This window comes from Chironomus tepperi, unplaced genomic scaffold (assembly GCF_022539635.2).
Source record: "Chironomus tepperi strain 1889 unplaced genomic scaffold, CSIRO-AGI_Ctep_v1 contig_479, whole genome shotgun sequence".
Lineage (NCBI taxonomy): Eukaryota > Metazoa > Arthropoda > Insecta > Diptera > Chironomidae > Chironomus > Chironomus tepperi.
In genome coordinates, this window is record NW_027226601.1 from 894222 (window position 1) to 905965 (window position 11744).

The window sequence follows — 11744 nt, forward strand, 5'->3', positions numbered from 1 at the left end:
ATCTTCTCGTTTTCGGCGGCACATCAGTTGCCTATCAAACACGCTGTGCTGTTCTGCTGTGTCTAAATCAGCCATCATGATGCGGTCAGCCCAAATTTTCGATCTAAGGTCAATATGACGACATACCTTAGAAAACAAGTTGTACTGTTCGGGTCGTCGATGAAGTAGCTCATTCATGACTACATTATGCTCCTCAGCATATTTTATTAATTTTCAGCAATAAATCACAGCACAATTTTTATATCTTTTTTACTCTCTTATCATCCAGCCTGATGAGAAATAAAACATCTTCTACCTCCTTCTTTATGACTAATGCTTACAACACGTGCTTCAATTTTACATAAAAATCATGACGAAAAACATTGCGATAAGGGATTTCCATATCAAAAAATTATGTTCAGAGATAGCACAAAACAAAAAGGATTGAGATTTATTGAGAAAAGTTTGTCAAGAGATAATGCACGTGAAATGTTTGTTGTGAGTTTTGATGCTTGAGAATTCACAACGTGAAAGTTGTTTGTTCTTGAAAATTGATTTGATGAGTGCACTTGGTGACTTTGTAGGAAAATAAAATAAAAGTTTTTATGTCGCATGTGAATTTTGCTGTTTCATGGGTGTCATGAAGCTATTTTAAGGGTTTTGGATGGGATTGAAGGGATTATTTGATGATATTCGAAGGAACGGAAGGGAATGGATTAATGCAAACAAGCCATGATAAACAGGAAGCTCAATATAGTCGCTAGTGTACTGTTACTTGCCGTTTTGAGATCATTACGTAGATGAGCTCTGACGACACCATGCCTGAGCGTCCAAGGAGGCTGTTTTACGCCCTAATGGCTAGTAAGGCATTCTGTCATACAGTCGTGCTGTTCAGAACGATGACTGTCTTCAGTCCATTATTGCGACTGAAAACGAAACTTGTGCTACAAACTTAGAACTCAAATATTCTCAATTTTCAATTCTTAAGATGCTTCCCAAGCCTTTTATGGTCAATAGAAATTTTATTATTTTCGGATAACAATCAATTCACTTTCAAAAACATTCAAGTGTCCATAAAAGAAGTGATTATGTCATCATACTCTTACTCACAACTCGATTCTTCTCTACCCATTCCAGAAAGTTAGTCAGAAGACTCAAACAATAACATTTATTAATATTTAACAAAATTTTATGATCATTTCTCGAGGCAACAATAAGAAAATGTGCCATAAAATTCCTTATTCTATAAAATGCCCATAAAACTGATGACTGACCTAAAAAATTGTGTTTTTATGTTCAACAATTAAACAGTAAATCTAATTAAGAAATTATTACTTGAAATGTATTCACGCATTAGAAGTCTATTATTGTAATGCTCATTGAAAAAGTATCGAGTGACACAGATTTTTGTTTTGGTGGCTGCAGTTACATAGAACCCGATAAGCAACATGGTGTAGGATGATTATGAATTAGTCCCAAACTATAAACAGCAGATAATGCTGCATATACAAAGTTGAAGCAATTCCTCAATGACGGACAAAAGTGAGTCATGTGTCAGTCTTATGATGTATGTTGCAGTCAGAGACATTCATCTCAATCCTACTATCCCCCAACTGCACTAATGTATCTAAATTTCACTTTCACAAGCCATTCAAAAGACATACTCTACTGCATACGTCACAAGGGCAATTTCATGTTAATAGATCCAATCATCCTATTTGGAAAATATGCGAATGTTTATGTTCGTACGAAGAGATTTATGTCAACAATTCATTAATTGAGTAAAATTTACATAAAATGTGCACATTGCGCGACTACTTGCCATTGTTTTCGACTCACAAAAAAAAATTGCATCAGATGTTTTTTTGCATATAAATTTGAGCTTACCAAAGAATCATTCTACCATGGCACAGTCAATTACATTTGCCACAAATTCTATTTTTATCTGTTTATATTATACATCCACAAAGTAATGTATATTAAAGTATCACACGCGATTTATGAATTTGCTATTGATTCTGCATACAAAAGTGGAAAGCTTTTATCTACCTTGATACTATAAAATGATGATGATCATCATCAGTATTTATTTATGTTCAACATGTGCCATCGCAAACATATAAAATAGTGGAGCATTTGATTGACGATTCCATGACGACCGTAAAAAATAATAATCAACAAAAAGTCGACGTCAGAGAATTTTTTTTTATTTTGCCAATTCTCAAGACAATAGAGGAAGGACGAAAGGTAAAAAGAAATTTTTGTGAATATTTTTCTTGCATAAGAAATTTACACCCAAGTCATTGCGGACTTAGACGATAATTCCTTGGCTAAAAAAAATCATTGCTTAGTTCCAACAAACTAACGTCGATTGCTGTTGCAAAAAAAGTGAAAAAATAACAAAGTTTGAGGTGGAAATAAAGGAAGTTGGGTAAGAAAAGTGAGTGGCATTAAGAGGAAATCCATGTAAAAGTCTTACCACCCTCAAAAAAAGTCAGGAACAAAAGTTTTCTGGCTGTTCCACATTTTAAAATGAGATAAATTTAAATTGACAGGAAGTACAACTTTTCTTGTTCTTGACGCGATTTAATTAAATTAAATTAAAATTTAGAAAGTGACAATCCAGCAGATCAGTCAACTGTGTATCCATAAATCCCATCCATCTCCCCCAAAAAAAGTGTCTAAAAGTTTTTGTTAATTTCATTAGTGTTGCTCTTTTTTTTTGTGTGTGATTTTAATGACGTCATTGCTGTGAATCGTAGCAACTAAAAGCTTAGTTACAATGAAACTTAAAATCAACAAGCAGTGAGCTTTTGGCTGGCAAAAAGTTTATCGATTGTGAGCTTTTTTATGAGCTTTTTCAATAATGAGCTTATTTCCACTAATAGTAATCAGTTATCTTTGTTAATGGATTTTAGTTCCAATATTTTATGACTTGTGGCAATAAAAAAAGATTGAATGACTTATTATTACGTTTGATCAATTCGTGACCTAACGATATGCAACGGATGTTACTCACATAACCCACTTAAAGCAGTCACAATTGCATGTTTTATCATCATAAAAAATAAACACATTTCACAGATACTAAAAAGAATTAGCATAAGGGGAGAGAATGAGGGGTAGCAAAAAGGCAAAAAAGGTGCACGAAGCAAACCACATTGAGACATGAACATAAAAAGAATTATTACGACTGTCTGTGGTTTCAAGCGATTAATGAAGGGGAAAACGGAAATATCGAGGCACTTTTGATTTTTTGAGGTTCATTGGCAAATGACGTCTCTAGAATCACCTGATAGATTTGGATCACCTGAGCCAGGAATTGATATTTGATCGATTTTCTAATACTCGAATGTTGAGCATCGAATTAATTGAGTATTGGTTACCTACCTACTCACATCACTAGCCATGCAATGCAATTATAATCTATAGTATCTCTTAGTTGACGTCTACAGTTGGCTCTATGGCTGGCTGTCAATTATCAACATCAAATGATTCACTGTCTCTGTCAACATCCAATTTCTAAGATTTCTTTGGGTGACATAGCGAGGCTTTATATTCTTTTGGCAACAACAATATCAGACATAACCCTAACAGACAAATATCATGCTTCCTTGATGAAGAAACTATACCACTACTACTACTGTACCTAAAAGCAATCTCTTTGTCTGTTTGCTTCATCTAGTCTTCTAACAATGTGTTCAGTCCCAAATAAAGTTTTGAGTATGAGCTGAATATCAATCCCTACCCTCAGGGCCTTCTGTCAAGTAATATCATGCAAAAATATATATTAAGCTCTTCATAACAAGCCAAGAGCATGCTCTCGAGAGCTTACTCACCGAAAATATACAAGATAAGCATGTTTGTGAGCGTTGCTCTCAGCTTACTTTGTTCTTGAAAGCACTTTCAATGTCTGTTAAATTCTACATTCCCTGAGTGGACAAAAATAAGTTAGATCTAGGCATCACATAGGCACTAACCTCCCAACAACCTATAACTTATTTTTTCCACTCGAATTCCTTCCTTCATTAAGTCTTACATCACAAACGAACGCCTCGCTACACAAAATCATTGAATTTCAATCGCCTGTCAACAGCGGATATGCTTTGAATCACGCAACATGTTTGTTCTCATGAAAAGACTTCAATTATTTATCTAATCAAATCAGATATTGCAATAAATATTTTTATGTAAAGACATGTTCCTTAACATTCGTCAATTATTCATGAATGAGTGATTACAGAACTATTTTGTTTAATGTCTAGAATCGGTCTAGAATACATTAAAAATGCTTACTTCTTAACTTATAATTGGCATATATTGATGGCTTAAGGTTTATGACTTCTTTTTGTGAACATGTTAATGCAGACAAAATGAATGGATAGGGGACATTGACGACTACAAAAGAAGCCATAAAAATGATGAATTTTGAAGGTTGGGGACAAGATTGTCTAGGTTAGATAGCGGTATAGACATTGTATGTCATCAATCAAATTGATGCAGGAATTGTAAATGTTAGAGGATATTGAGGATAAATTGCGCAGATCTTTGCAATGGAAATGATAAGATCAAACTTGTGACAAATCGGTTATGGGTGATTTTGTCATGACATCAAATTTTTGTTTTGCCGGTAAATATGATGGAGCTTACCAGGGCAATGAAGAATCTAAAGCTTTTTTGTTAACATCAAATGGAAGCCGTTTTTATTGGCTTCCAAATTTCTGTCAAATAGATAGTCTGTCATAGTCTGTCCTTGCTTTTAGATACCTAATCAGATACTTGTATTGGGGAAATAGTTATCCTAGTTGGCTCGACGTAGACTAGAATAGTATACGGAGTCAACTCAACGTGAGTCGAATTTTGAAGCAAAATCCGAGCCTTTTCAAGTTCTGTCCCGGGGTGCTAAGATAACTTTTTGAATTGTTACTCTAAAAATGCATTTTAATCGGTCAAATTAAGAGTCATCTCGAGCGATAAAAATGAAGAAAGCTCCACCACGGAAAAAAACTTTCAAGGCTCCGTTAAATCTCTTAGCTTCTATTGGCATTAGTAAAGGAGGTTTAGCGGAGCTCTAAATGCTCCGTTGCGGAGCCTTCTTCATTTGTGTCGCTCGGACATGTGAGAATTCGGAGTATTTAACTAGTTCTTAAGCTTATTTAACTAAGTACGTACCTTTATTGATGAATTAGCCAGTGAATTCATGTCTTTATCTCAATGATTAATGCTTCAATCTATGAAAAGTCTCCTGAAAGCCTTCTTTTAACACTTTGATTAACAATTTATGTTATTTTTCAACTTTTATTATTTTTGAATTATTTGATAGATTACTACGGTTATTAAAAATTCACTGTTGATTCAAGAATTTAAAAACTCAAATTAATTACTTTAACACAGGAAGTAGTTTTTCGAAAGTTCTTTGCAAATATTTACAATAAACTTAATATTATAGTAATGAGGCACTCTTAAAGCAAAAAAAGAAAACTGAAAATTATGAGCGATTCAGCAATTTTTTTTCACACAACATGGAACAAAGAATGATTTTCAGTTTTTCTTTTTTACGTAAAGGAAAGGAACAAGAAAAGTTTTATTTTTCCTACAATTCACGCCACGAAAAAATGAGTTTTATTTTTTTTTGTTTAATAACAAAAGAAACTTTTTATTTTTTATTTATTTCTTTTCCACATATTCCTTTATTCCGCTCCGCTTTACGATGGAAATGAAAGGATAAATTCTTAAAGGCAGAGAAACATAATACAAAAAAAAAGGTATAAGCAGCAAAAAACAGCGACTATCTCACAAATAGAGCACACAAACTCTACTTTTCAACCCTATCCATAATCTATAAACTTAGCAACAACAACAACAACAAACTACAAAAAAAAGAGAAAGAGAAAAGCGAAAAAAAAACCATGGATCAAATGAGTCAAGCATTAACATCAGGCACGGTCTTGCTGCGATCGGTAAGCATATTTTTAAGTAATCGGCGTCAGAGTAAGCAGCTTAAAGAGAAGGCTGAGAAAGGTGAAAAGAAAAAGAAGGGTAAGAAATTAACGAAAATGGATGAGCAGCTTGGCAAGCTACAGCCAAAAGTACTCGAGAGTCTAAAGCGGAAGACACATTTTAATAAGTGAGTATTGCGTATGGAAATAATATTAAAAGAATTGATTTTTTTGTTGCTTGCCGTTGGCTTCTTTGTGACTAAAATTGATGACACGTACAGCATAACGGAAACTCATCGGGAAAATGTTTGATTGAGCTGGAAAAACAATTGATTGACATAGAATAAAAAAGAAAAAGTTTTCATGCTTCAACAATCGTTTACTTTTGCATTACTTCTAACTGAGCAGTTGTCGTGTGCGAATTTGAGTCTTGCATGTATGTTCATTTCTGGCAAGATATGACATATATTTAGATTATAAGGATAGGGACGATCATTCTATCCGTAATTTATGTATCATTACCCAGGGCAAAGTAATCAGAAAATTTATTGTGATTTTATATCGATGTTACATGTAAATATGTGTCAAAATCATGTAAAGGTACAAGTTGTTTGTTTGTGGATATATATATTTATGGATTGTTATGGAATATGACAAGTTGGATTGTGATTTTATTGTGAATTTATGTCGATGGGTTCTTAGAATCAGACAATTTTATTTCTGGAGCAAGTGATTACATATGTTGGGAGTATTTATTGAGTAATAAATAATATTTAGAGGTCCTTGACTTGAATTGAAAAGGATTAGTTTCTGGAATAAAGGGTTGGATGTGTTCAAGCGAGAATTTATTGTAATATCGAGTGATGGAACTTACAGAATGTGTGTTGAAAACTGAAAACTGAACTGGAAATTGAAGCAGTAAAAAAAAGAAAAGAACTATCAATCAGAGCTTTAGTAGGTGTATTTGGAGTTGAATGCAATGCTCTAATTTAATTTTACACATTTCATACTGTCATGTGATCTTTTCATCGAGTGACATGCTACTGCAAATCTCATTTTATGTTTATTGTCTTGTCATGACACCGTTAGAATTTGTAATCTTTTGTTGATAATATAAGAATGCTGCGGTGTTCCGATGACTATTTAATGCCATATTTCGAAGTAATTTTGGACAATCCTTAACATAGGAATGATAATTTGGAGCAGCACAATTTAGACATCGAGCGATACAAATGAAAAATATTTCTCTGTGGATTATTTAAGTAATTATGACACTTAATGGAAGTCCAATACATTTAGCAGATATTTGGCCTGCTTAAGGATAGTTAGTGCATTATTTAAAGAGACTTAAACGATCCGTCATATCGATGCGTTGAAAAAAGACGTGGACTAGCCCTGGTGGCATGGTGATGGCAGTTTTGGTCTATTTTTGTGTCGGAAATTGTGAATTTTGTCAAAATTTTATAATATTCCGCATACAGGTCGCAAGTCCCTACTTGAAAGAAACAAAAAATCCTAAAATCTGCAACTGATTGCTTCTCTTTATTTTATTGCGTAGCTTCATAAGTGTACGACCCCAAACAATATATTACTATACTCCTAGTAATATATACTACAAGCCCAACTTTTTGCATGACGATGAAGTTTGTCTCATCACATATCACACATAGTTCCGTTTACTACTCATCAATCTTATAGCTCAAATAAAAGTTTCCAAACTAAATCAATTACAAACCCTTCCCTTTCATCATGATCATTAAGAATCCAAAAGACATACAAATTTTGCAACAAAAAGGAAGACATAAACTTTTGCAAACTTCAAGGACGTCCCTATTAATTGAGGATATTTTATTAATATTAATGATCATTTACAAATTTGTTCGGCAAAATGCTCAAAAACTTCTTAAAAGTCATCAATAAAACATTTTAATTTGAAAGTTTTTGTGTCTAATGCATGGAAATTCCATGAATCATATGTCCTGTGCAGGTACAGTCAAGGCTTACTCTCAAGGTGTGCCACAAAAATTAAAAGGTTGTCCACCTCTGCCTTAATGGAATATCATTTATCCGTTCTGTCTATCATTATGCGTTCTACAAAAAATAGAGAATTGAGTCACGGGAAGGGAAACAATCTGTTCCTTAATATCCAAATTAAAAGTTATGAAACGCAAAACTTTTCACATTAAAAAAACTAATTTTTTTCCCCATTTTTTTCTCCCTTTTGCTGTCTAGAAATGAGTTAGAAACTTTATCAAGGATATACCGTAAATTAGTATCAAATTGTCCAATAACAAGCCGACAACTTGCAATGAATCCAGGCATGATGATCAACAAGCAAAGTACATCGATTGAGGGAATTGACAGGTCTGTCTTTCGTGAGTTATTGCATAGCACATTCGATATAGTCACGGAGGAAGCGCTGATGGAGAGAATTTTTTGTACGTGGGATAAAGGCTTTGAAGGACTTCCGATACGTCTTGAGGGATGGATTTGTGGACTGTCTGTGTTTCTTAAAGGAACGCTGACTGAAAAACTTCAGTTTTGTTTCCGAATTTATGATCTTAATAATGATAATTTTATGTAAGTTTGATACTTTAAATGACATTGTGAGTTAATGACTCAATTCACGAAGAAGACGGCTATGGGGGGATAGACTGCAAATGACGTCTAACTGTTTGGAGAATCTCTAAGCAGTTTTAGCTCAAAAATGTCAAATTTGACTGTTTTTTGAGAATTTTCTTGGCAGTTTGGGGATGTTTGGGAATCAAACCTCAAAATTCCATAGTGACATCATTTCCAAACGTCTCCCCCCATTTAACCCTTCTGGAATATTTTCCCACCCAAAACTAATCAAAATACTTTTCTTTTATGAACTTCTTAGCACGCGAGACGAAATGTTTGCATTATTAAGGTAAAACATATTAATTATTATTGCTGTATAGCATGACAATTATCTACTATGATTAATACAGGAACTCACTAATGAAACACCCTGGTGACGATGATGAAACGAGAGAAGAAAGTGTCAAAGATTTAGTTGAAATTGCACTTAGAAAATTCGATGTAGATAAAGACGGTAAAGTAAGTTTTTTGGACTATACGACGGCAGTAAAAGCTGATATACTTTTATTGGAAGCATTTGGACAAGTACTACCCACCGACGGTGCTGTAAATAGCTTTTTATCTACATTGCAGTAAAAATTCTTTCATAAATTCTTGTTAATATGGTGCAGTGCTGGGGTGTAGTCAGGCAAAAGCAATTTAAAATATGTTGTCGATAAGGGAGGGAGGGGATTTGACCCCCAAACCCTTCCTATCCCTGAATACCCCCTGGAGCAGTGGAAGTTAAACTACGGAAACTACGGAAACTCTTAAGGAAATTAACAAGTTTTCCCATCAGACATGTACATACATTTGGGTATTTCCCGTGACAAATTTGACTCCACAAATCCAAAAGTACAGTTTGGCTATCACTGACTCAATAAAAAAGGGGGAAAAGAAAAAGCGTGGAAACGCCATTATCATTTTATCGTACACGAGGGTCGATTAGATTTGCATTTATGTTAATCATCGTTTAGAAAATATTTTAGTAATGTTTAGTGAAGATTATAGCAACATAGTTGAGTTTGTTTGTTGATTTCGTGAAATGATTTAAATTGTTTTTTATTTTTATTTTGTATTTCATGCCAATAATTTCTGATAAATGCCTTTTTTTATGAAATAATTGAAATGAATAAATGCGAGCGTGTAAAAATAGACGCAAAGTTTTTGTAGAATCGGGTCAGAAATGAAATGGAATATTTTGTTGGCAATAAATGTTATCATTGACAAGGAAACTTGTCGGATTATCTAGAATCTAGATTCTATAGGCTTTATAATTTATTTTGGAACATAATTTAATGGAGTTTATGAATAGCTGTTTTGAATCATTGTTTTCTGTGTCATTGTTCTAGTCAGAATACTTTATGACAGTAGATACCCGTGGATATATCTCTGTGGTGTCTGAGCAGAGTATAATCTGGGGTATTAAGCGATAAATAGGCGAACCTACGAAGCGAGAATGAAGTCTATGTGGTCGAGTAGTTAGTTAACATACATGATATCTTTATCACTTTATTTGGAAGTAATTGGGTTCAATTCTCACCAGAGAGACCGGTCTTTCAGTAATAGTATAGTGTGTTGTCGATATGACACGCACATTGCTCACGACATTACATTCTCACAATCATTTGACTTCTCCTTCTCCTTCTAAACTCAAAATATACTCAAATGAGTATAAGGTAGATCTGATTAGCACATGTCTGTTAGACAATCTAAAATCCGGCTTCAGGCTGACATGACTTTTGCATTGTGTCGAATGTAAAACAAATCCAAGGTCAATGCAGAGCCACTACTATCAGGAGCCGGATTATTGATCGATAACCCGATTTATGCTATTCGTTAACAGGCAAAGATCATGCTGACATAATACAGACCACTACGGTACCTAAAAGTGGTCTCTTTACCCGTTAAGATTCGGGAGTAATATCCCCAAAAGTTGGCGATTTCTAAAGTCTTTTTGGATCTTCTCCGAATTTCCTCATCCATAGAAATCGCGCTAAGAAGGACATAAAGTAGTTCTCATTTAAATATCTCGTGATATTGGAAATAAAATAAAATAATCAAATTGTCATAATTTGAATAATAAAATCCTCGTAAAGTTCAATGCGCTTTTTATGAGCTTTTCGTTTAATTTCGTGTTCTTTTGTTGCAAACATAAATACAATACAATAAAAATCTCCAAAAATGAACGCGAGCGTGGTGAAAGGCAAGTGAATAGTTTAGGGTGGCTAGAGTAAATTTATTTAGCATTTATCAGACACGAATAAGTTGATGGATGTTAAATTTGGCCTCAAGTCGGCGTGACTCTGTTATAGTGTTGGATTTGATCTGCATGACTATGACTTGGCTTGGATTTAAACCTGCCACCATGTTAGAGTCGATCTAGTGTCTGATTTTGGATCAAAAAGCTGACTAGGACTATTTGGGAGTGATTGAAAATAGCTTAAAATTGTTTAAAAATCGTTTAAATTCCATTCGCATAAGCTCTGTTAAAGTATCTGCTGCATCTGCATTTAAAACTTTTATGATGACTTCGTCCTCTGGCATTTATATAGATTATTTAATTCAATGTCTAAGATTTGGTCGTTCGGATATTATGTAACGCTTAGAGATTGTACTAGTTTATTTATGCTGCAAAACGTTAGTATACATCACAAAAAATATAGGGACCACAAAAATCCACTTCTAACCTTACATAACATCCAAACAACCCCTTTATAGCTTAATACTGTATAAGAATGTTCTTCCAATAAATAAAATAAACATTAAGGAAATCGATTTATTTTTATTGAAGGTCGTCTTCTTTCTTTTGCAGCATTTTCTTCCTTCTTAAAACATTTTCGTTTTCGTTGATGATGCCAAGAAACATCCGATACGCATAACTGGAAGTAAATTATACTGGAAGTAATTTTTTCATTGCCATTGACTTTTTGATGGACTCTTTTTATTGCTTTAGGCTTGTTTTATTGTATTTCAGTAATTTGTGCAGCTTTTTAAGATTCATTAATTAAGTTTTAATGCGTAAGTTATCCATGAAGTGCAAATAGCTTGCAAAAATTAATGTTCCATCAGTTTTAGTGCTTTTAAAAATAACGAATAAATTTTTCTAGAACTTGAAGCCAAGATTATTAGTGGGCAATCTGTGTACTTTGGTACACAACATAATGTTGAACTGTTGAACCGCGTGTGACACAAATGAAGAAAACTCTTTCACAAAGCATTTTA

General features: G+C 33.7%; 1 protein-coding gene across 1 annotated transcript; it reads left to right on the forward strand.

The window, feature by feature from the left end:
- Positions 1 to 5743: 5743 nt before the first annotated feature.
- LOC139099681 (calaxin) lies at positions 5744 to 9116 on the forward strand. The gene is made up of 4 exons (XM_070652209.1): positions 5744 to 6106; positions 8151 to 8498; positions 8800 to 8829; positions 8891 to 9116. The coding sequence occupies exons 1-4, from the start codon at positions 5889 to 5891 to the stop codon at positions 9114 to 9116; spliced, it is 822 nt and encodes a 273-aa protein (XP_070508310.1). The 5' UTR covers positions 5744 to 5888.
- The last annotated feature ends 2628 nt before the right edge of the window (positions 9117 to 11744 follow it).